General features: G+C 39.6%; 3 protein-coding genes across 4 annotated transcripts; 1 reads left to right on the forward strand and 2 right to left on the reverse strand.

Moving 5' to 3' along the window:
* LOC115445970 (tripartite motif-containing protein 45) lies at nucleotides 1-11,522 on the forward strand. The gene is made up of 11 exons (XM_030172496.2): nucleotides 1-441; nucleotides 4,560-4,705; nucleotides 5,117-5,290; nucleotides 6,462-6,638; nucleotides 6,905-7,081; nucleotides 7,431-7,628; nucleotides 7,869-8,082; nucleotides 8,258-8,349; nucleotides 9,455-9,607; nucleotides 10,450-10,585; nucleotides 10,887-11,522. Exons 1-11 carry the CDS (start codon nucleotides 102-104, stop codon nucleotides 11,039-11,041), a joined length of 1,962 nt encoding a protein of 653 aa, XP_030028356.1. The 5' UTR covers nucleotides 1-101; the 3' UTR covers nucleotides 11,042-11,522.
* On the reverse strand, nucleotides 11,510-24,863 carry LOC115445971 (mediator of RNA polymerase II transcription subunit 15). Of its 2 annotated transcripts, none has more exons than XM_030172497.2 (12): nucleotides 24,772-24,863; nucleotides 24,570-24,636; nucleotides 24,152-24,291; nucleotides 23,061-23,711; nucleotides 22,439-22,639; nucleotides 22,177-22,300; nucleotides 21,675-21,850; nucleotides 17,738-17,898; nucleotides 14,728-14,849; nucleotides 14,455-14,557; nucleotides 14,115-14,374; nucleotides 11,510-13,766 (listed from the first exon to the last, which is right to left on the reverse strand). In XM_030172497.2, coding segments are annotated over exons 1-12 (2,121 nt in total). In that variant the 5' UTR covers nucleotides 24,773-24,863; the 3' UTR covers nucleotides 11,510-13,651. The 2 variants fall into 2 exon arrangements, with proteins under 2 accessions (XP_030028357.2, XP_037297704.1); XM_037441807.1 differs by having other exon boundaries at nucleotides 21,675-21,853.
* Nucleotides 19,040-19,893, reverse strand: LOC115445972. The gene has a single exon (XM_030172498.2). It carries the CDS (start codon nucleotides 19,567-19,569, stop codon nucleotides 19,084-19,086), a length of 486 nt encoding a protein of 161 aa, XP_030028358.1. The 5' UTR covers nucleotides 19,570-19,893; the 3' UTR covers nucleotides 19,040-19,083.
* Nucleotides 24,864-26,180: the final 1,317 nt, after the last annotated feature.

A 26,180-nucleotide genomic window follows, 5' to 3' on the forward strand; every position in this document is an offset into this window, starting at 1 on the left:
AGTTAAAACAGAATTGATAAACTGCAAAATAATAAAAAAATACTGGCAATAATAAAATAAGGTTAATAATGCTGGGATAAAACAGAAAAAAAAATTTGATTATGGAAGTGGATCGTATTCTGTATATTTTCGGAAGCTTCTCGAGGAAGAAACAGGACAAGAGGAAATCTCTGGAGCCATCCTCGATTAGTGCGGGTAATAGTCCGTTGCATGCAAAGGCACAAAGGCCACTCAGCCAGTCATTGGCGATCGCACCTAGGACGTCAGCATACTTCGAAGCAAGCCGGAGAAAAAGCCACCTGAAAGAATGGAACTGTGGGATATGCAGGAAAGAACTGGTAGAGCCTCGGCTTTTGGCGTGTCTGCACAGTTTTTGTACGAGATGCCTCCAGGGGATGCACCAGGAAGGCGAGGCGGAGGTGTGGAGCGAAGTTGATGCAGGTGCGTGTTGTTCGTAATTTGTAAACTTAATTGTTTTATTTTTAAACCCATATACATTTAGTAGACCTCAAAATCTTTTTTTTTTTCTGGATCAAATGTCCTACACTCTATAACCTTGTTTATTTACTCGCTGTACAATTATGGTCGTAATTTACTGTTATTGTTATTTATATATTTAGCATGTACAACTGATACTATGGGCCTCCACGTTCAGGAACACCCAGAGTGCCAGAGAAATTGGGGATGCAATGTTTTCCTTTAATCCTTAACTTAGCTTTTAGTTTACAAAATTTTACATATCTAGTTGTAGTTTTACAAGACTGGACTACCTTAGATGCCCGTTACTTTACAGCATGAAGGGGCCAGCTCGACCGGAGTTGTACAGAATCTCACAGAACACTCAGGTGAAATGGCTGCGCACATAAAATGTGACAAAGAAACAATTTAAGCAATCTCTGAGACAATGGTAGCCCAGTCAAATCTACACTCCATCCAAAACTGGCTTCACCGCAGCCATAACGTCTCAATAACCACACTTTATCAATACTTTACTCAATCCATTAAATGCACTCTTACTGAAAACAACAGATCGTTTGTGCAATACCCAGTGTTGAATGACCTCTCTGATACATACAGAGATTATCAGAAACTGTTATAAAGTGGGCTCTATAAAATGGTTTTCAATTCGACGTTAAATTTTACTACATTGGCCTACTAAGTACCTCACATCTGCGCTATAAACGTTTATAGTCTTACGTCTGCGGCTTTGTCTGTTTTCTTAGCTTTTACCAGATAATAGGTTTTTGGTAGAAACTTTGAGAGGGTGGTCACACTCGTTTTATTATTATTTAAACTAGTTCGAGATGCTTTGGGTGGTGTTTATCTTAAATAAGGCAAATGAGTTCACCTGATGGTAGGAGCTATGTATCTGTCCCTAAATACTGTAGCAACATAACTGAAAATGCGATTGCAAAGCATGCATTGAGAGGCAGTTTTGGCACTGGCACATTTCGAAATTTAAGATTTGCCTTATTTACGTGATCAGAAACTCCAGAATTTGTCGACTTATTTTAACACAGGAGGGAAGACTGGTCATCTTACATTTATGGTCAGCCTTAAACTACATGAGTTTTATTTTTTAATTCCCATAATGATTTTGCCAAGAGAATACAAATTAAAGCTAGACCATTTCCGTTTCAGCTTTCAGTAACATTTTCAAAATAAGTGATATATCATATACCTAGTTACTTGTGTCTACAAAGCCTATCCAAAGACAAGCCCAATGTTTTAAAATAACCTCGATAGATGAAGAAGCCAAGTGGAAGCCTTACAACAGATCATCGCGACTGTGACCTACATATAACACGATAATGGATACAGTTTGTATCGTTCAATTTAATTGAAATTGATATTGGTTTGTTATATTTCATACTTGTCGTTTTACATACGCAACCAATAAGAAATCACAGGCAGATTAGTAAATACCAGCTTAATTTAAAAATAAGCAGATTAGTTATTTAGAAACATAGAAGCTTTAAAAAATATAGAAGTCTAGCAATTTATATCTAATAGTTTGAAGTTGGGAACATACTTCCTTAAACTGTCATGCTGGCTCAATGCCGGTTAGAGTTAAATGCCAAAGCCGTATGTTATCGATTAGGGTGTTTGTTTAGGTCTGGAGGATTTTAAGTACGATAAAACCAAGTCAATAACGTCTCTATTGCGCAAGTAGGTACAACTTCATTTTTCATCTTCAAGTTTGGTTTCCTCATAATGACAAAAGATATGAACTTATTATGTCCATCATTGGTGATAAGAGTACATACTTGAAAGGCTAACAAACAGCCCAAACAAACGCATCACAGTTAATAATGCGAAGTAAAACACCGGAACCGTCTAATGTGTTGGATATAAATAACGAGCCACCCCGGCGCGGCTGACGTACGGTCAACTCTAATGATCGTCGTGGAATCAAATCTTTCAGAACATCTGCTCGATTGAGTTTGTTCAGATTGACAGATGATGATAGGTTTCCGTTTATAGTTTTCTGTTTACATACTAGTCATGATATTACGAAAGTCGAAAATGTACTTAAATTACCGACAAAACACTAATTCACTGCACAAGCAAATGATATGGGTTTGAAATTAAGAAGAGAAGATATTTAGAGCGCTAGTGATGCAATTTTTAAATCGTTCCTAGTTAGAATTTTAAATTATGTAAGTCCTAATCCCTCAAGATTGAAGCCTTGCAAATATAAAGATTTAAAAAATGGAACATGTTGGCTGTATGAAAAACTGTCACTGTGTATAACTGCGCACTAATATGGAAGATGCCTATCACTAACAATATGAGTCAGAGCCTTCAATATTTCCGCCAAGCGCTTTTTATTCACGTTACTACACCGTAACCATAACAATCGCAACATAAAACAGATACGAAATAAACAATCACTGTTATTATACACATTTTTATTCGTTTTGAAATATATACTCTGCGGTCTGGTTTAATTTCTTTGAAGTTGATGTTTGGTTTATTAATTTTATTGAGTGAAAAGGAACGAAGAATGAAATATTCTTTTGATAGTTTCAAAAATGGAACATCTCTGTGTACATTGTTTTGATTAGTGTAGTGGATACTTTCTGTTTAATTTTACGAAATAAATAATAAAATTGCTCTCTAGTTGGAAAATCATAGAAACATATTTATTAGGAGATTTTCCAGATTAATACTTTATTTCCAACATTTTATTTACATAGCTGAATGACGATACGAGTAAGTCATTCGGCTTATAGCATCAAGACTTCATAGAAGCCGCAGTGCCATACAAAAAGCTGAAGAGTATGTTTGAACGCGCTTATCTCAAGAACTATTAAACCGACTTTGATAAATTTCACGAATAGGAAGCAACATTACTCCTTCTATAGACTACTTTTGTCCCGGGAAAATATATCATGCGGGCCAAGCCGCGAGCAATCACTAGTGACTAATAAATAGGTTCTGCAGTCTGCTCCATACTATACAGGTACTGCGCTCATCATCCAATATATCACTCAAAACGACATGCAGTACCTATTTGTTGAGCTTGTTGCGGTCATTTAGATCACCGAAAAAATAACAAATTTCTCTTCAAGGAGACTAATGTACCCAGAAATTGATTTGATTGTACATCGGCATTATCTCTCATTAAAACCCGCCAGCGCTAGTAATGCGCAGCGCTACATTAAAAGCAAAATGATGGTAAAAGCCAGCGTTACAACTCATAAACACTTAAATAATATTAGTAACATGATTCATAACTCCGAAGGTCAAGTTTTCACGTCGGATAGAACTGGGCGACTCTTCCGCCCAAACGAAAATAAATTCGCGTCGTGTTTTCGTTATGTAGTGGGATTGTTGCTACGAACTAACTTATTTCGCCGCAATCTGTCATTTGGTTTTATTCAAGGACTAAAGGATTCATATTTATTCGTCCCATATAAATTTGGAAGTCTAGAAAAATAGGATATTTCAGTTTCCAAGTATATTAAATTGGGGCTTCGTTGAGACCACGTAGGAACCGTCTTGTATGCGCCGATAAAGATCACCGCGGGTTTTGGTTACTTGGCGGTGAAGGGTGTACAATGTAACTACATACACTTGGGTATTAGGTTCAAGGATTGCTCAAATAATGCTATACTCCCGAGGGTCGACATTGGACCGTCGGTGAAATCAACATAACCGTTCCATGCACACCTAAGTTGTTGCGGTGATAACATATTCCAGCGACAAAAAGAAAAGGGGGGTACCACCCCCTCTACCAAGACGCCCAACTAGTGCGCCCACATTTCGACATTTTTACCAATTCCGTTGCATGTTGATGTTGAGACAGGGGGTATCATCATATCGGGTCATCATCGGGTACAAATTCCTGACTTTGGCTGATACTGAGCATTGTTTCTACTGCTCGGCACGGAGTTCAAACCCGAGACATGGTAGTCATATTGCAATATAACCACGCCACTTGCTAGAACTTGAGGGATATTTCAATTGGTTTGATGTGGGCTCCAGTTGTTTTCCGGCCTCATAGCATCGACAGTAGTCCATCGATCTCTACTTACGTTTTACAAATATTACAGGTTCCATTCAGTTAGAGGCAAGTGACTCGAGGTCCGGGTCCGGCGCGGGTTCCGCGGGGTCCGGCTACGAGAGCGACCTCCGACATTCCGGCTCCGAAGGCAGTTTGGAGCAAAAACCTCAGAAATATGGCATCTTTACTAGAAGAGTAAGTCAAATGGAAACATATTTACTAAGTTTTAATTATAGAGAATATTTTGTTATATAAGTAAGTAAATTAATTTTTAAAGCAAATGACAGAAGATTATATAAAATTTAGTAGCATACTGACATCATTCTAGTTAAAAAATGACCTACTGCAAGAAACTGCATTGCATAACGAGCGCTTATCCTGAGTCATTATATAATCCGTTTCATTCTGTTCTTCAAAATGTCATTCATCTGTGATTGCATACTGTTACTTGGCGTCAGAAATAAACAAGCTTCTTATACCTACACAAACATACTTTAGATTACGGGACTCGACTTTTAAAGACAGATAGATAAATTTCGAAAGTTAAATTTGGAGATGACTTCAACTTCTAACTTTACCAGGCTGTTGATAATTTTTAATTTCCAGATATCAGGCAAAAGTGTGCAATTTCTCGTCTGCCCGACATGCAACTACGAGACACCCTTACCGCTCGGAGGGATATCAGCTCTCCCTCTGAACTACGTGTTATTAAGGAAAATGGCCGCCGCGCAAGACGACAGCCTGCGGGTCCTATGCGATCTTTGCAACAGCGATAATAGGGTAAGATTATGAAATATATGCCGCGAACGTCAAGACCCTAAGATAGTGGCCTCAAAAATTCCATTACACAGATTAAATTTTAAATCGGATAATTTCTAAAGTAGTATATTTAAATGGAAATATAATTGTAACCGAATACGGGTCGCTGAAAAAGACGTGTCAAATAACGGTCCAGGGCGCTATGCTAAAACTGGCACTATATTTTGACTGCCTTGATGGCGTAGTTGTAATGCACGTGCTGTACGAGTAGGGCTACCGCGCTGAGGTGTTGGGTTTCAAATACCAGGTCGGATTTGTCCATCTTAAAAATTACTTAAGGTATATATAGCTCGGCGTCGATGACAGTGATATTCATGTGCCTTTGAAAGCATGTATAGCCGATCCTGCGCCTGATCTCTCTCCGGTCATGGCGAATTGCCGTCTCACCGGACTATGAGAGTGAAGGAACAGACAGTGCACCTGTGTATTGCACACACACTTGTGCACTATAATATCTCCTGTGTACCTGACTGACTGGTTGATCTCCGTTAAAATTAGCTGTAGTAGACGAAATTCGGCTAGGAGAGATTCATTATGCCAGTTGGTTTTTCTGGACTTCGTAAGGGATGGGTACTGATTTGTGAGCTTACTCCACTCTGCATTATACCTAAGTGCTGCCGTTGAGATGGCAATGCGCTTTTCCCGATACGGATGCGACCCTTGACCCAGAAGAACTTAATTATACTGAAAATAATCACCGTAACGCGCGTCTGCCGGTAACAAATGGTTGTGAATTATTTCGAGAACACGTGGACTTCAAGTGGAGCGTGTTGTATGCTACAAATGGCTGTTCCACGTGATGGAACATTTAACGTTTTGCTTTAGGGATTGTTGTGTTCAAATGTCTATAATGGGAACAAAGAATTTGGGATGTTTGCGGCCACGGTTAAGATATAAGCGTTGATGCACACATTTTTTAACTAGAGACGTACCTACAATCTATAGACATAATAAAATAATAGAGGTGTCTTATGTGCCATATTTTTGCAATAAAGTTACTGGTGGACTTGACTAATAATAGAACGAAAAAAATTTGTCTGTAAGTGTCCTTTAAGTAGACTTCGTCTACACATATATGTGTAAATTCTATTATTTTATACCGTTTAACCAATTAAATAATTTTCTATTTTAGGCGGAAAGCAAATGCGCGCAGTGTCTGGTGAGCGTGTGTTCTTCTTGTGGCGAGGCTCACGGCAGGCAAAAGAATACGGCGCGGCATTCGCTGCAGCCACTCGAGCCGCCGCCCGTCAAGTTCTGCAGCCAGCACCCGCGCGCAGAACTCAGCGTGTATTGTGCTTCGTGTCAGCAGGTTCGAAGGACCAATAATTTCAAACAAAAATACTTTCCCGAAGAGTTTACAGTTGAATCGTTTCTTAGACTGTTATCTGGGAATCCTAAGTCTTAGATTAGATTCGTAGACACTTGACCATGTACATGATGTTAAATAATGATTCAGATAATTTCGCGAGAAAATAAGTTGAAAGATTTTAGTTGTGCTAAAGGAATCTTAGCAAGGGTCTGTGGTGCTTAAGGTTTCCTATTCCTCAGTGATCTGTACCGAAGCGTGTTGTCCAGGTGGTGTGCCGCGACTGCTGCGTGATATCGCACTCGGGCCACGCGCTGTCGAGCGCGGTGCGCGCGGCGGGGGAGCGCGCGCGGCTGCTGCGGGACGCGTGCGAGCGCGCCGCGCACGTGCCCGAGCACGTCGAGCGCGCCGCGCGCGTGCTCAACATGCACGCGTATGAGCTCGATGTGAGTGTACTTTGATACTGGTAGTACAAAATGATAATGTCGGTTTCGTTGTAAAGAGGCCGTGCATGCCGGCTGTGAATCCGGTGATGGGTTCAGATCCTATGTCGAAAATTGTGAGAATTTTACTGACACGAATTGATCGGCATCTGATTAATTTCAAGGGGATTGAAGTTCAGCTGAAAGTAAAATCTAAGCCATGTCCTATCTGATCAATGTTTGAGAAGTGCTTGGCCCAAGGTAGGGTGGTATAAAGACAGGTGGAAATAAAAAGTACATTCAAAATTATTGTATACTGTATTTGCAGTAAATGTAACTATATTATAATATAAATACATCTTCGGTCTTCCAGTCTCAAGCCGGTCGAGTGGAGGCCGAGATTCAGCTGTGGCGCGAGCAGTACCGGCGCGCGGTGGAGGCGCACGCGCGTACGCTGGCGGCGGCGGCAGCGCGGGCACGGGCGCGATACCGGCAGCGCGTCGAGTCCAGCAATACTGAGCTGCAAAGACGTGCTGAGCAAGCTAGAGATGCTGTTAGCTTCGCACAGGAGGTAATGCTTACTGACTCTAGCAAGACGCAAAACTCAAACTTAGATTTTTGGTCCTTCGAGTCAGATTTGATTCGTTAATCCATAGGTTTATACTAAAGATCATTTTGTGACGATCCCAACTTGTGCCTTTAACCGAGTACAAAAGGGGTTACAAAATTCGTCGTAATAATATTCAATACTTATAGTAATTCGACGGTGCGTATTTAGTGAGGTCTAGCCGGAGTGTTAATTTGTACTCAGTTGCTTTCGGAAGCGAAAGCAGAGGAGCTGCTGTCGCTGTCGGCGCCGGTGCTGCGGCGGCTGGAGGCGGTGTCGGAGCTGCGCGCGCTGGCGGAGGCGCCGCGCTGCGAGCTGCGGTTCGCGCCCACCGCGCCCGCGCCGCACGACCACACGCTCGTCGGCCGCCTGCTCACCGCCGCGCCCGACCCCGACGCTTGCACGCTAACCACTGACGGTGAGATAATGCGACCATAGACTAACGTTTCGATTCCTGCTGGCTTTTGTCTGGAATTGAATCGCATAAACCTGTGAAGTATATGAAACTACATTGCTTAAGGTGACTTCACCTGCATGCTCATCACTGGCAGTTCTTTGTCATTATTTTAAGACATATACTTTTTTTCTTTCAGGTTTCCAAGACTTGAGAGTTGACTGTCAGCATGAAGCTTTATTGGAACTGCGTGACAGCAGCGGGGAGAGGATCTGGTGCGGAGGGGAACAGGTAAGTGATAACGAATGCAGGATAGAATCTTTAACTAGCCAGCTTGACCATGGTTGGGCACCGATATCTTCATAGATAATGCTGTCAAAAGACGAGATGCGGCCACACTGTCATTAACTTTCTGTTATGCTATTATTGATTAAAATAAAATTATTTTCTATAATTTTATGAAATGCATTTGAAACTTAACATATAGTCCGTGATGGCTGTATGATACTCAACATTAGGTAACTTTCTGTACTGCCTCATATACGCACTGAGTATGTGTCAAGAAATTCACAGCAACCTATTTCGGAATGGACCCGTTTGCGAGATGAATGTCTACAGGTTCAAAATCCAAGGCACACTCCTGACCAAAGTTATGTGTGTATTGTGAAGTCTGCTAATCCGCATTAGGCTATCGTGGTGGACTAAGACCTAAATCCTCTTAGTACTAGAGGAAGCCCGCGTCCAACAGTGCGCAATATATATTATAGGGCTGATATTATACGACTGACTTCTCGGGCCGTAATTGTATTGTGTGGGTTCGAATCCTGGGTCGAGCAAAGTGATATTGGGTTTTCTACTTACTATCAGCTCGGAGTCTGGAAATGTGCTTGATAAATAGCATTAAGCCCGTCCCCCATAGAACAAAGCTGGTAAAATGTAAGTGTCTTATAACTGTGCCCACCCCTGAAAAGGGAAAGAGCGTGATGCTATTGTGGCGTATCCGAACGCCACTCGTTATGTCTATGGACAAAAACTTCTAGACGCGAGTAATGTCTACGACAAGGTACTTCTACACGGAATACACATTGGAGCGCGTGTCTCTATGTAAACAAGTGTTTCATTAAAGGCTACTACAAGACCGAGTTTTTTTTACCGTCAGCCTCAAGCCGTGCTGGGGCCTTATTCTCTATCCCGCACGTTATTTTAACAGTGCGTAACAAGCACGTAACACAACGCATCATGTTTAGGACTATAGAAATTTGGCTTACAGAATACCATTCCACGCATATTTCTCGAAGATAACATGACACGGCCGCGTTACGCGTTTACTCTATCCTACAGAAGGGCCCGAGAAAAACCCACATCCAGCGATCTATATCATACATGTTGCGAGCAGGTGGCGGGGTACTTCAGACGGCAGGACTCGTCGGCGCGGCCGGCGGCGGCGAGCGTGTGCGACCGCGCCGACGGCACCTACACGGTGTCCTTCACGCCGCACTCGCCCGGCGCGTACCTGCTCGCCGTCACGCTCAACAACAAACCCATCAAGGTATACTCTTATACTTACACGGTTACAGTAAACGGCATTAGTTATGAGCACATGACTGCCTCGGTGGCGTAGTTGTATTGAATGTCCGGTACAATAGCGCTCTGAGGTCCTGGGTTCGAATCCCGGGTCGGGCAAAGTGATATTTGGGTTTTTCTGCTCAGTATCAGCCCGGAGTCTGGAATTTGTGCTCGATATGGCGATAGGCTCGCCCCCTATCACATCATGGGACGGAACATACTTGGCGAAAAGTGGGTGCCCTAGTTGCGCCTCTGCATACCCCTTCGGGGATAAATGCGTGATGTTATGTATGTATGTACATAAATAATGTTGAGGGCGAGCTCGTGTGTGTGCGAATTGCATGGATTACCTGTAGTAGGCAATAGACGACACGTATTAGTCGAACTTATACTTGGTTGCATGATTGAGGCAGACAGTAAACGGCATAAGTTGTGAGTACATAAACAGTGTTGAGGGCGAGGAAATTGGATGGAGTATAGTGGCTGTATGGCATAATCAGCCAATAAGCAATACGTATTGGTCGAGGAACCAATCGGGTGAGACATCGGCGCGTTTAACATCAAACTGACCAATCACAAGAACCTCACGACTTGTCACCGCGCTTCTTACTCTCGTTTCGTTAAAGTCTATTATCAAACTACAGCAGTCGTTTCTATCAGTACTTAGATAACGTTATATCCACAGCGTTAAAGGATATTTACGTTTGTTTCTTGATAGCTCCTTGATTCAAATCTGGTATTTTTATTTGTTATATAATGCTTTTGATACTTTGCAAATAAGTACAGTTCAAAAGTAAAGCTACCCACATGGTATTCCTTGTGCAGGGTAGCCCGTTCCCGTGTGCAGCGCGCGTGCGCAAGACGCACAGCGGGCAGTTCCACTGCTGCTCGTTCTGCTCGTCAGGGGGACGGCGCGACGCTGTCTGCGGCTGTGGCGCCACCATGCCCGGCGGGTACAAGGGTAAATAATAAACTTAATACTATAAGAAATAGACGCAGCGTAGCCAGGCCTCCCATTAGATCGACCGACGATCTGGAGAGGGTCGCCGGAGTCCGATGGATGAGGGCGGCTCAGAACCTGTTTCTATGGCGCCCAATGGGGGAGGCCTATGTCCAGCAGTGGACGATTAGATTACTAGATTAACACTAGTTGCAAAACTTACAATAATTATATCTGTCTCACGAGACCATTTGCTCTATTAATAAGAGCCGAGTTAAGTAAGTTTGTGCGGAGTAGTGCAGTAACCCTCGCTAATGTGCAGGCTGTGGTCACGGGCACGCGGGCTGGCCGGGCACGCGGCACTGGTCGTGCTGCGGCAGCACGCAGCGCCACTCGGCGTGCGCGCGCGCGCCGCCGCACACTCCCGCGCACGCACCTGCGCACGCGCACACGCCGCTCTACCAGTTCTCCTTGTGATGCTGCACCTGTCGACTTCATTGAACACAAACCGATTTCTGACTAGTAAAACAGAAAGCAATACGTTTTTTGAAGTCGCTTTCGATTTAAATATACTATAGATATAAGTAGTTACAATTTTTTTTCATGTATATTTGCATTCTGAGGAAAATCTTGTTTTCGCATTAAAGTTTCATTATATTCTGACCAATCAAATCAGAACAAATAAATGGTGCGAGGCTGAGCTAATTTATTAACCAATAGAATCACATAATTTGTAACCATTCTATTTACTAGCACCATACATCTTATAGCCTTGACGTTAATGGACAGACACCGTAAAAAAGCCAAAATAAAAATAATATAACCTAATTAAACCTCAAATTGATGTCCAAGAGTTGTATTAATAAAATCAGAATGCATTAATGTATTTTTCAAACTACCCACCTTTGTATATTTATGTTAAACATGTATGTAATAAAAGAATAGTAAAGGTTTAATCATTTATTTAAACAATTTATTGCTGTCTTTCACTTTCACTTAACAAAATATATCAAAAGGGACCCCTGTTTGTATCGTGTTATCCACATTTTTTCATTTGTGGAATGATTTTTTGTGACATAGCTAATTGACCTCTAAGTGTCAGTGGTGATAATTGCCAGTCGCTATAATTTTGTTAGCTAACAAAAACCAACTGTTATGAATATAGGCAATGGATAAAAAACCTGCGCAAGAATGCACATACTAATAGAAATGTATTACTAAAAAAAGGTAATAAAAAAATTAAGTCTGGTTAGTTAATTTTTTTTTATCAGACTTAATTTATTTTACAGTTAAAATGTATTTGTATTATGATCTCTCACATTATTTTATGTGAGAGATCATATTATGAGTTATTATATGGTCATTCTTGCATCGACTGAATCTAAACGCATGCGACTTCTATAAATTATTTAGAAAATTAATCACTATTACATCTTTAATTAATAATTCAGTTCGTATCGAAATTATCACAGATTTATTATCACACCTGTAAATCAACATTGTATTTAAAATGTTTAAAACCACGAGGATCCCTTATTCAAGACAATACATTATACAAACAACGTCAATCTTTATGACCGGTCTGAATTTAGACATTTTATGGGGACTGTATGCCACCAGTTCTCTTTAGTACGTGAAGCTAAGTTCAGACTAGCAAGTTCTTAGAGTAATGTATTGCGCGAGAACTCCCATCCCTAACATTATCGGCAACAGTTCAATAATTCTCTACACATACGACCCGCCACAAGTCCCGCAAGCTTCAAAATTTGCAGACATCAGCTTGCGGTTCTATACACGGTACAAATCGTTTGCAGTTGACTTCTTAAGTTTTCTTGCTAATCTAAATCTCGCTCTAAACCACAGAGCCACCTATGACTAACTTCAGGCCATAAATATTGACATCTTTACATAAAATTTAAATAAAATTGGGTAAGGTGTAAAATATAAAGGCAGTTGTATTGCTTTGTATGTTTGTTGACAGCGGGATTACTGGATAGTTTATCCGCCGTTTTCAACCATCGATCGCAATCGCTTTTACTATCCATGGCGAAAACGGACCAATCAGAATTTTTTTTTGACATGCTTACAAATGAGTTGTTTAGATTGGTTCATTCTCGGGATTGAATTGAAGATTAAGATTGGGATCGATTATTAAAATAAATTAAATAATCATGCGTGTATTTTTTGAGGGAAAAGTTTCCGAATAGAATAGAAAATTTCATTGATCTCATTACCGGTCTAACATGTCTAGTTTATTTCATAGGCTTCTTGGATAAATTGTAATCTAAAGCCGCCAAGTGTTCAGTAAAACTGAGTTACACATAATTATTAATTATTCGAACAGACTAATAAGTTGCTAGAGAAACAGTGAAGTGATGATATAATACAAAATTATATCGATAGTTAAAGGCTAACTGACCGAAGCGACATTTTATAAAAAAAATTAACTACTTTAAAAAAACATAGAAAAAAATCCTGTTTTTAAATATGTATGAAACGTACGTGTCACATAAAATGTCGCTCAGTCAATTACAATATCAACCGTCAATATAGTTTCATAAGGCACATAAAAATTCAATAAAATGGTATCATTTTTAATTGCTCATAAATAAGTTGGTAAAAAAACCGCCTTGACACTAAATATAATACAATCAACCCACCTATTGTTAAAATTAAAATATCTAACTGCGACATGCTTACAAATAAATAACATACATTGGACGTTAAAAATCAAATATAGCTATCGAAACTAAAATTAAAGACACAATATATTTTTCATAACCAATAAAAGTACGGTCAGCAACAAAAGTAGCTGAACCGTTTCTTATGAAACAAAATATAGTTTTTTTTTGTAAAATTCTGCTATTTATCATTTTCATTGTGTTAGATGAGACGCCTCGAAAAAAATATCAGCGGTTGAATATATTTGAATTATTGTTGTGTACATAAAAAGGTGTAACATTTTCTGAACATATCCACCGCAAAAACCAAATTTATCGAGATTTTTTTATGTCTTTCTTGCTGACCATACCTCGTTATATGCGGCCTACGTTCAACCATTTACGAATAAGTTTCGTCACAAATATCTTAGAGTCCTAAAGCGCGACACGGCCGGTACGGCACCGGCGTCGGCGCACACGCCTGCCGCACGCTCATCTCCCACGCGTCCAGCAGCTGGCCCACCGAACAGTTTTTAGGTAATCTGTAGAAGAAAACTAAATGAGAATTATGTATCAACACAATGTTGTAATTATGTAAACAACAAAACACAATAAAATATTACACTAGATCTATCAAAGTCAAAGGGAATTTGTAGCTACCATGATGGATTTTACGTCATGTGCAACATGTGTAAAGATACCGAATAGTATCTATAATTTCAAATACCCTTTATCACGATAAACTATCGATATCGATGTTAGGGCGGAACTAAATGTGTATTGAATATTGATATTAGCAAGCTTTTGTGCGTGTGCGCGTGTGTGCGTGCGTGCGTGCGCGTGTGTGTGTGTGTGTGTGCGCGCGCGTGCGTACGTGTGTGTGTGTGTACCTGGCGCATCTTGCGTCCATGGCCTGCTCGACGCGCTGCAGGAAGGCGGAGGCGGCGTGGTGGTGCGGGCGCGGGCGCAGGCGCGCGGGCGCGGCGCCGGGCGCGGGCGCGGGGTAGCCGCGCGGCACCGACACGTGCACGGCCGGCACGCACGGCAGCCGCGCGTCGTCCAGCGACGCCGTCAGCGAGATGGCGCCCGAGCCGCCGCCCCCGCCCGGCCCGCCCGGCCCGCCCGTCAGCTGCATCGGCTCCAGCGACACCTGACGCGCCACAAAACACATTGCATCACGCAACAAATATTATTTTACAAAAAAACACATTCAATCAAAGTCAAAATTACCTTAAACCTAGAGTCGAGTCTAGCTATTTCACCCTGCAATACGTCCGGAATTTCCATCTCAGGCTCTTCCACTTTGGCTATCTTTTGGGGTGGCGGCAGATTTCTGTTCATAAAACAAAGAAGACCTTTTATATTTGCTTAACTCATAAACATTATTTTAAATTTTCTAATAGCAAAGAATTTGGGCGATTTTATATGACTCCACAATACAACCAAATCTAACTTCAATAGATCTGCCACTCTGATTTAAAATGCTAATATCATATATGTTACTTGATCTCTGGTCCGTTGAGAGCGTCCAGGGTTGAACCGAAGGTGCGTTTGAGCGTGTGGTTAGCCAAAGGCGACTGCAGACAGTTGTTCACCACCTCTAGCAACGGGTTGAATATTTGCTCCTGCAATAACACACATTTATTTCTACCTATATGTATCAAACATTTGACTAACTAGCATTGTACTTAGCCGTTGCAATATTAACCACCAAGTTGATGAATCTTACTTTTAATAAGAATTTTTTTTCTCACCATATCCTGATCACAAAGTAATGATTATATCATTTTTATGTATTAGCAAGTCAATTTGGCATCTTGATAAATAAAATTATATTAAGTACTCAGTCTAATATAAATTGAATAAGTAAAATTATGTGCCAAATAATTTTAATAAAAATCGTTAATACATTTAGAATACATACTTAATCTTATCTTACTTACTAATATTATAAATGCGAAAATTTGTAAAAATGTTTGTATGTAAACAAATAACGGATTGGATATAATTTGGCACAAGAGTAGACCATGCCCTGGATTAACGTATACTCATTTTTATCTCGGTTATATGCTCTCATGAGAAATAATGGATGTCTTTAACCCATTTGCCGTCGGAATGATTGCAATGTTAGCCGGCTAACATGACAGCTGCATGACATTACGCGTGTCGCGGAAAAATAACCTTATTATGTAATAAATAATAAGGTTATATTTCCGTGACACGCGTAATATCATGTAACTGTCATGTTAGCCGGCTAACATGTCAAGCATTAAGTAGTTCTTTAATTTGATGGTGCTAGTGTCAATGTTTTAGGGACTTTTGTAGTAGGGAAGGGTTTACACGCGAGCGAAAATAATCAGGAGTAAATAATAACAGCCATATTATTAAATAATATTTATTATTTCCTAAGGAAAATCCTTTGTAAAAAATTATATAAACATTTACTGAAAGACTATGTATAACTAGATATATGTTAGTAATTTTTATTTCTACAAAAATTAAATTACATTACAATAAAAAAAACTGTAAAAAATTATCCCCAACATTTAACTTAGGAGTATTTCGTATAATTAAGCATCTATTTCATATTTATACAATAGACGGAAATTTATCACTTAAAATCACAAAAATAGTACTTTCATTGCAATCGCTGTGAATGAAAGTGATATCACATAAAATACTTAAATAAAACTATTATAGCCTGACCAGAAAAATAAAATACTGACTTTGGGTGCGTCACTTTTTGTATTTCGTTTCAAAGGCAACAAACAGTATCAAAAGAAATTTTCTTTATTTTATGCGGGTAAGGCAAAATTAACTCACTACACCTGATGTTAAGTGGAGTGGGGTCCAATAGATTGTCGACTGACGAGAGATGATTACCCCTCGACAGTCGACACAATTATGCCGGCCTGTTGAAATCGAATATACACAGGCTGATCCCGGAACGCGACACACTTATGTGGGCCACTGTGGCGAGTTTTAACACCTTGTGTACGGTGGTCGCTATCAGGGCGGATACAAAATATATTCCACCAGCAAAGCTTTTCTGGTCGGGCTAAATAAAACAATGAGTTATTTCCTCGTAGCGTATAGAATTCTCGGCTGCACAAACGCCACGTATAATTTTACATATCGAGACATTTGATGCCATTTTCTGTCATCTCTTTATGCGGGATATTTAATTCGTCTTCGTTTCTGAAACACAAATAAAAACAAATCAAGCGGTAATAAGGTTAAAATGGAAGGAGTACAGCTGTAAATAAAGCAACAAAAGTTGATATAAACAGGGACTGAAATATCTACCACTACTACTATAAACGGCATAAGTCGTGAGCACAGATGAACATTGGTGGGTGCGAGAAGGCAGCACAGATTGGACGAAAATATAACCGCATGACACATGTCAGCCAATAGACAACGAGCATCAACTGAGGAACCAATCGCGCGAAACATCGGCGCTTTGAATCGACCAATCACGTGTGTGCTCACGACTCGTGCCTCATCTGTACCATACATAATATACATTGTATAACGTACAACACGGACAAGTCTTAAGATAAACTTACCATTACACAGAGAATCGATTTGCCTTTCATTCTGTGTCCGGGGCAGATCGATGGTAAAGTGTTTTATCCAATTCTTTCTTACTTTCCTTACCGGGACAAATTGAAGACGGGTGCATTTAACACGAATTAGGACACGCTGTACATACGCGTATAAATAGACTTCTCTAGTAAAATGTAAATAATTTAAATATAAAATAAGAAATAGTTGAATATTTATATTATAGTAAAAAAATAAACTATACCTCCATACTTATTAAGGATCAAGTATTTATAAATTTTAATTTATTTTATTACTTATTATTTATCTGATAACCTTAACGGTGAGTGACTTGCCGGCTATACATTAATAGGCAAGATCCATTCTCAGTTCCCAAAGTGGGATAAATACAATATCAACATTTTTTAAAAACAAACAACACAAGTGGGTTTAGGTTATACGTAATATTATTCATTTTATACCATAAACGAAACAGTTATAAAAAAGCAGAGACATCATATCATCTTCATTTCCTCACGTGTCATTATTCAATGATGATATGACGAAATGAATAATACAACCGGGCTTTATATTATACTAGTTATTGCTCGCGGCTTCGTCGGCGTGAAAAGTCTATTTCACTACAAAAGTCCTTAAATTACTGTAAGTATCAATAGCGCTACCTGTACAACACCAGCGGCATCTATTTATAAAATTTAAGTATTTACTCCAGGACTAAATTATCGGGATAAAGTGACCTATATGGTAATCCAGGGCATCGTCTTAACGTGTTTTTAAATTACATCGTTCAGCGGTTTGCGAGTTTACTTCTAACAAACATTCATACATTTTTACAAACTGCCACATGTATTACAATAGTAAGTAATAATAATAAGATGTAAAATGTACTGTTTCACTGCTGAGCACGGGCCTCTACAACTATAATATTTTGAAGATTTCTATTCACCTTGCCAGTTCCCGGCAGTCCGACGACGACGCCTTCGCTCCGCTTGAAGTCCAACTTCTCCAGCACCACCTCGCACTTGATGAGGGTCTCCAGCGTGATCCGTTTGTTCGGGTTCGACAGAATGTCGAGCAAGTTTTTCATTTTCGTCAACTTTTCCACATCTGTGAAATTTATTACGATTACAAACCTCTACTAGTATACATTTTAACAAATCGACTAGTCGATTATTTACGTTCTTTCTAACCGACTTCTAAAAAAGGGGGAGGTTATCAATTCGACGTGAATGTTTTTTTTGTATATTTGTTACCTCAGAACTCGCTCATTTATGAACCGATTTGGAAAATTCCTTTTTTTATTCGAATGAGTATACCTTCAGATTGGTCCCATAGACTTTTTTCACAAAACAATTTTTCCGGATTTTATCCGATTTTTTATATTATAATTTTTTCCCCACGTTTCGAAGACTGCAGCCTTCATGGTCACGAGGGAGGACTGAATTTTTTTTTATGAAAAAACATTAATTATAAATCTTGCATAATCATAAAATGCAGGCAGATATTGTAACTATTTTTTTGATGCCCAACACGTCGGTCCCTCCCGTGACTATAAAAGCTGCGAAGTCTTCGAAACGTCAGGGAAAATTATAATATAAAAAACCGCGATAAAATTCGGAAAAATAGTTACAATATCTAACATTCGCGTAAACACAAGAAGTCATCCTATTTCACAAGTTACAATATAAATTTATTTTACGGTTATCGTATTAAACAGCCAATGTAGATAGTACTCATTTTGTTTTGGAGTATAGATGTCAGTGACTTTTGTATTCGGTCGACTTATATATTTATGTCACGAGTAGCATTTACTCAGAAGTTATTAAACGATCCCTTAGTGTTGTGAAAAGTCCAACAATATTGTTGGCATATTTTAATAGCCTACGGGACATATTGCAAAATTAAACTGAAACGGTACGTCTCGGGTTATCAAATTAGGTAATAAATAGCCACTTGTGTAAGTTCTTCCACACATTATATATCAGAAAGAGTTAAAAAATCAATATTCAGACCATAATAACAACTCTTTAAAAGTAGACAATAGTAATCAATTTTACAATTCCGTAGCAAAGCAAACGGTGACAAACAAAGTAGCTCAATTTATTTCTATCACCGGTAACAAATTTCTGAACAATAATCAATGTTCTTAATTATTGACCAACTTGCATAAACTATGCCGGTCTGACTAAAAGTGTACTTCAAAGAAAAAACGTCTTAAAGACAAAATAGTGAAAGTAATAAAACAACATACCAACATATTTTATTCCACACTACATAAATCAAATTATAACACTAATACACTCTTCTAAGGATAATAAGCGTATCGTCAATAGAAGAGCTGCATCCGCCCTCCGACTCTTCCAAATTGTACGCGTAAGGCCACTCAATAGTCAAGTGACCGCCGGAGAACTGCCACACGCCCTCATGAGTATCCACAAAGTCCGGCAATATCCTCATATCAACGTAAGTGTAGTCACACTCGTTCACCTTCGGATCATGTCCAATAACACCAAGCAATCGATGTTTAATCCTTACTTCAAAGTTGCCCGAAAACTGAGGTAAATAGTATTCCAATTTGTAACTGTCTTTGCCGACTTTCTCTTTCGGTACGTATGTCTTGAACAGCTTAAGGACAGTGTAGATCTCGGTGTCGATGGCGACCATCTTCGCTATGGCTGTGTCGAGGATGTTGGAGCGGTTGCAGGTGGAACATGACGGCCTTAGCTGGACGTAGGCAGCCACGCTGAGCACTACTAGCGCGATGATGTAATAACGCATCTTCTCTTGGAATGATCGCGTGAACAAGCGATATTCGTTTATATAGTGTCGATAAGTTAATATCAGCTAGTGATGTGCCTGTTAAGTTACTTATAATGGATCGTATACACTAGGCAGGCCGAGACGCAACGCAAAATCGTTGGCGATGCGTTCTTATCGACGCAGTTTTAAACAAAACATAGGTTCGCGATCCCTGCCCTATCCCATCATTTGTATTCTGTGAATCTTACATTCCAAATATTTCAAATAACACTTTATTAACATGTTAGTTTCGCTAGTTTAAACGCCTTTCTGCTCCTACATTAGTGCATCCAAGCATAATATAATTTCTATATAACTAGCAACAATATCAAAATAATACTCGGGTTTTCACTTACAAAGTTCACGGTTCACATCGATAATAAATTAATTGTGGTCATAAAGTTTAAAAATAATTGCACTGATACGGGCATTACGGTATTCCCATACCTAGACATGTGATTATCCAAACGTATTGAAATACTAGACTGCCCCGCGACTTCTTTCATAAACGTGCGGTTCAAGAAATTAAAACAAGAGAGGGTGGTGTCTACTTAACGGAAAGGCAAAGTTTGGATAGCTAATGGCAGGATTACTTTAGTGGTAGGCCCACAATAGTGGCCTGAGTTTCGAAAAATGGAAACGACGGATACATATTGCAGTTTTTCGAGAAGACAAAACTGACACAAATTTTATATGAGTAAAATTAATTATTCGATAAACTGTGAGTTCACAATTATCTTCAAATATTATTATCGGCGCTTTTTATTACTTTAAACAATAAATTGCAACACAACAAAAACTAAAAAAATATTTAAATTACCTATAATGTAAATACCAATGTTGGAGTGGAGCAGTGGATGATTAAAATTAAACATTGTTTTCGTATATTTGTTCATGTATTTATCTACCTTAACTAGCCATTTTAATTAGTCACAGATTGCAAAATTGTTAACAAGTATATGGGTTATGTTATTTTTGTTTGTTGTTTCTCTTTATCCTGTGTTTGTAAGAAATATACTCTCTGGATATTGTAGTTGTGTTACGCATGTAGTAGGAGAATCACGCTGAGGTGTTACGCCTCTGCCTTCCCCTGAATAGGGGAAAAGGCGTTATGCTGTTTGTATAAATCTGTAAGAAGTACACTCTACCAAACCCAAGGCAAAAACATAACTAAAAACGACACAAGAAAGTTAAATTCGCGATTTTGTTTTCTTGGGCGACATAATTATTCTAGTTTATTAAGTTTTAAAACCAAATTGGAACCAATTTAGAAGTATATTCTTTCAAATAAAAAGAAATAAAATGGTTAATAAATATGTGACTTTTGTGGTATCAATCATAAAATAGAAGTACACATTGAATTGATTGTCTCCCTTTTTTGGAGCCAGTTTAAAATTTAAAAGCAAAAGAACATAAGCTTTGCCAAAGAATGGATAGCTTTCGGAGTAAAATAATTCAGTTTAAACTAGCAGTTTTTCATATTATGTGATGATAAGATGTTTGATAAGTTAACAAATTGAACAACTAGATAAATACCATTTAATCTAAAAAGATTTTTATTGATTCCACATTTTGTCTTGATATTTAATTAAGGCCACGCTATAACATAACATATATTACACATAGCTATAAAAAATGACGATATAAATAAGTACCAAGATAGGCTAGTGGCTTCTCTCGCATAAAAATTTCATAAGGAAAACTTCATGCCGGACCGAATATAGGTATACTAAAATCAATATGCGTATAACATAACATCACACCTCTCTATCAGACACACACACACACAACATCACGCATTTATCCCCGAAAGGGTATGCAGAGGCGCAACCAGGACACCCACTTTTCGCCAAGTGTGTTTCGTCCCATGATGTGATAGGGGGCGAGTCTATCGCCATATCAGGCACAAATTCCAGACTGCGGGCTGATACTGAGCAGGAAAATCTAAATATCACTGCCCGACCCGGGATTCTAACCCTAGACCTCAGAGCGTTGTCGTACTGCGCATGAAGAACAACTACGCCACCAAGACACTCTATCAGAGGTGGGCACAAATAAGGCTTAGCAATTGTCAGTGTACTCACTCTCCCCTTCGCTGACCATCCGATGCACCATCCTGCGCAGAGGCTCGATGTATTTGGACAGCTGCCGGACCTTCTCCCTGTAGGCCGCCTCCTCGCCGCTGGGGGACGCGACCCCCGCCCCCACCGGAGTGTTGAGCGAGGAAGATGGGGACGCGACCATGCCCATGCCTACTCCTCTGCTGAGTGAATACGATGATTAGGGTAGGTATAGTCTAATGATCTCTTATGTTTACGCGAATGTTAGACATTGAAATAAAAACTAGGTATAGCCTTTTAGCTCGAATGAGCAAGGGTGTACATACATGTGCAAGCTAGTATATATACACCTGTGAACTCGTAAATACGCGTACAATATCGAATGTAAGCGTCATTTACGTTGAACATAACCGGCCGGTAATTACGTTTGCGCTCGTACGAAATTTTAAAATGAGTATGTCCATAAACGAGGCTGTACGACCAACGTTTCCAAATCATGTATTATTCTAATATCAATTGTACTCACCTCTGCTGTGGTGTGACGTGGTGCGCGAGATGTGAGGGTGTGGATGGCGAAGGACTTCCCACCCCGCCGCAACCCGGCATCCCACCGAGACCCATCGGTGAAGGCATTGTTCCGCCCATTACAGCTGCGTAATAGAGTAATTAATAAAACAGTTTAAAAAAATCTACACAAGGGACGCCTTATCCTGCATAAAGACATTTTGTGATTTAGAACTATTATAGTCAATCAAGGTTTTATAAATAAAGATAAATAAATAACCTACCCATAGACACGGGACTGGGCCCGCCCATATTCGGCGATGGAGCGGAGGGCGAAGGGCTCTGGCGCAGGAACTGGTTGGGCGGCGGCGCACGCGTCGGCGGGTATCCAGCGCCCAGCATGCCGCCCACCTCCTGCTTGTTCTGTACACGGCCCTGCATGTGCAGCATGTTCAGTGCTATCTGGTTATTGCCCATGCCGCCCACTGGAAACAATACTTTATTAGTTACAATGTATTTGATCCAAGAAGCGTCGGTAGCCTAGTTGGTTGTGGAACGGACTGCCAAAATGAATGTCTGCAGGTTCAAATCCCAAAGGCACACACCTCTGACTATTCTAAAAAATATATGTGTATTCTTTGTGAATTATCACTTGCTTTAACAGTGAAGGAAAACATTGTGAGGAAACCTGCGTACCTGAGAAGTTCTCTATACGAATTTCAATGGTGTGTGAAGTCTACCAATCCGCACTAGGCCAGCATGGTGGACTAATAGGCCTAAATCTTCTCAGTAGCAAATGAGGCTTCTGCAGTGGCAGGCCACCTTCTTGATATGGCCATGTTTGAGGATAGATTTTGTATTTTTACTGAATGTGTTTTAATAAAACATTAATTACTTATTACTTACCCATTTGTCCGGGCATTTGCCCCTGCATATTATTAGGAGCCATTTGACCGCCCATCCCCACTTGATTGCAAGGCATTTGACCCACCATGGTGGTGGCTCCACTCATTGGAACTGTCATGGTATTTGGCATGGACATGTTTGGCATCATCTGGCCTTGCATGCCAGGTCCTGCAAGTTGGTTCTGCAATTGACTCCCCATGGGGTTGCCCATTGTCCCCATACCCATGTTACCACCCATCTGCCCTTGATTGCCCACCATGCCCATACCACCACCAAGTTTATTCTGCATCTGCATATTCATTTGTGGCCTTTGGTTCAAAGTCTGGAGTAGGTTTGTTGCTGTCTGTGCTTGAGGACCTTGGGAGACGATTGGACCCTGCTGTCCCATTTGGCTTTGCATGCCTCCCATTTGACCAGCCATGACGCTTTGCTGCTGCATTTGGCCTTGTGGTCCCATACTCATCATTTGGTTCCTAGACCCCTGTGAGGCTAGGGTCTGTAGTGCATTTATTGGATCAGGGGCAAGCCCGGCCTGACTGCTAGGCCCCTGTGATGAAGGCCCTGGTTGGCTCTGCACCTGGTTACTAGGTCCTGGTTGATTTTGATTTGGCCCTTGCATTTGTGGTGCACCTTGGTTCTGTTTTGGTTGTGCTGTGAAAATATATAATTTTGGACACATGAATCATAGATGCATTTGGAAAACATACAATATGTGATGCAATAAAGTGAGGCAGCTTGCTAAAGCTGTCACTTCTTGCCATTTTATGTACAAGACAGCAATATACTAGTCTCAACAAGTAGTCCTTCTATAGAAATATACTGACTACCACATGAAACAATTTTTTTTTTATAATCTTCAATCTGCCTTGTGAGCATCAAGGCTGCGATCTTCGAAATGTTGGGAGAAAATTATATGATTCATTTAATCAATTCAATGTCTAATATTCACATAAATATAAGAAATCATTATGCACAACACCAGTATTAAAATACTTATGCCCCCAGGAATTAAGCTGTATTTCTTATACCATGGAAAGTGATTTCACTATACAATTGTGGTCCAGTCAACTGTTACCTAGCAAAGGACTTACACATTTCTCTAACATGCAGGATGAGCTTGGCGACCATGTTCATGTACTCCTCCCTGGTCTTGGCCTTAGTGAAGACGTGGTTCTCCATCTCGCTGCTGTTCCGCGCCACATGCATGCCTGAACGCTGGATCACCTCCTCTCTGGAAATGAGGAATAGTTGGATTGTAATGTTCAAAAAATATTATAAGAAGGGTTTACGGTAACATTCATAAAGACTTCTAATATGATAGAACGAGTGTGCCTTCAAAGTAATAGAGACTTTAGTTGAGAAATAGACCTATTACTTAAAACTCAAGATATGAAAGTTGTTGAAACTGCCCAAAATTCAAAGGTATCTTTATATTTGGCTTAAGGCACCCTGTTTTCTTAGTGTTTTGCCATTAGAATGTTGTTAATTGGAAGGATGTAAACGACTTACATTTTGGAAACCACACTCTGGCGGAATCCCTGCGTCCTCCAGTTATCATCAGACGCCATTGTGTTCACTGTTAAAAATTGTTTCATAAATTACACAATTACACAAATTGAAAATAATTATACATGCACATTTCCAAGAAATAGATTGAAATAAATAAATGTTTTGAAAAATAAATAAGATAAAAAAATGAACGGAAACCTACTTTGTCCTGCTTTTGTTAACCTGATAGTGATGTCCACGAATGGACAACCAGTGTTGCCAGGGCCCTTGAGTCGTAAGTTACGTTTCGTTTCCTGAAATGTTACATTTTTGCTGCAAAAGTTACATTATTGTTTTTTTTTTTTTCAATTTACGCGTTTTTGGGTAAATAATTTTTAGACCCGCCAGTATTAGGTGCGTTGAATAGAAATGCGTTCGTAAACTGTTAACAATAAAAAAGTTGTATTACAAATATCGTTGTTCTCAAAAGTTACGAAAATTGCCTTAAATATAAAAATTACTTACATGTTACGCGAGGGAGTCAAAAGTAACGAAAAATGTAAGAAATGTAACCTTCTAGCAACACTGTGGACAACGCAATTTCTATAAGAGACAGCAGTCCAGTGTTGCCAGGGCCCTTGAGTCGTAAGTTACATTTCGTTTCCTGAAATGTTACATTTTTGCTGCAAAAGTTACATTATTGTTTTGTTTTTAATTTACGCGTTTTTGGGCAAGCATTTCTGTAGCTACGAAACCGCGGGGACTCGCGAAGTAGGTAATGTGCGCGCGTGCGCACACTCAAGCAAAATCAAGTTTTAATTTATGCAAGATACGTTTCATTTTGTCATGGCGAGCCACCTCTAAGTGTGATATGGATTGAAATACTTTTTAGACCCGCCAGTTTTAGGTGCGTTCAATTTGGAGGCGTTGAATAGAAATGCGTTCGTAATCTGTTTACAATAAAAAATTGTATTACAAATCTCGTTGTTCTCAAAAGTTACGAAAATTGCCTTAAATATAAAAATTACTTACATGTTACGCGAGGGGGTCAAAAGTAACGAAAAATGTAAGAAATGTAACCTTCTGGCAACACTGCAGCAGTCCCCTCGACGCGTCGCGTCGGATATCGATCCTTTCTGGAATAATAAATATCGATTAAATAATGTTGTTCTGAATGTCCTACAAATATTAAACTACTTTATATGTCTTTTAAACATATAAGTTTATTAATTATAAACGATCGACGAAATATATCTTAATTAATGATATACATTTTTTATGCTGTTTTAATATCATTTACAAAATAATCGTCTCATGCTCAATCGAGTAAATTGTTTTAAATATTTGCATTTATTCATTCACTCCTATCAGCATGAGTAATACACAACCCTAATGTAGTGATACCAATGTAAACGTTCCCTTGAACAAACTAATCCCCACATATTTACTTACATTTTAATAAGTATATCCTTACTAAAGGCGGTATAAAGGTTTTTTTTCTTTTAAAGACGTTAATATTGTTGGTCAAGTTCATCTAGTATGTAGTTAATTTGTTTGGTCAAAATGTAAAAAACTATCTCATGGCTGCATCGGGCTAATGTTCTTTCCACAATTTTCAAATTTAGTAGGTAG

Source organism: Manduca sexta, chromosome 23 (genome assembly GCF_014839805.1).
Source record: "Manduca sexta isolate Smith_Timp_Sample1 chromosome 23, JHU_Msex_v1.0, whole genome shotgun sequence".
NCBI lineage: Eukaryota > Metazoa > Arthropoda > Insecta > Lepidoptera > Sphingidae > Manduca > Manduca sexta.

Coding starts and splice junctions, on each gene's coding strand:
- LOC115445970 (XM_030172496.2), top strand. CDS start 102: ATGGAAGTGGATCGTATTCTGTATATTTTCGGAAGCTTCTCGAGGAAG. Junction 5,291..6,461: donor TTTGCAACAGCGATAATAGG/GTAAGATTATGA, acceptor TTTCTATTTTAG/GCGGAAAGCAAATGCGCGCA. Junction 9,608..10,449: donor TCAACAACAAACCCATCAAG/GTATACTCTTAT, acceptor TTCCTTGTGCAG/GGTAGCCCGTTCCCGTGTGC.
- LOC115445972 (XM_030172498.2), bottom strand. CDS start 19,569: ATGCGTTATTACATCATCGCGCTAGTAGTGCTCAGCGTGGCTGCCTAC.
- LOC115445971 (XM_037441807.1), bottom strand. Junction 22,640..23,060: donor GCAAATGCCCGGACAAATGG/GTAAGTAATAAG, acceptor TATTGTTTCCAG/TGGGCGGCATGGGCAATAAC. Junction 13,767..14,114: donor ATGGACGCAAGATGCGCCAG/GTACACACACAC, acceptor TTTCTTCTACAG/ATTACCTAAAAACTGTTCGG.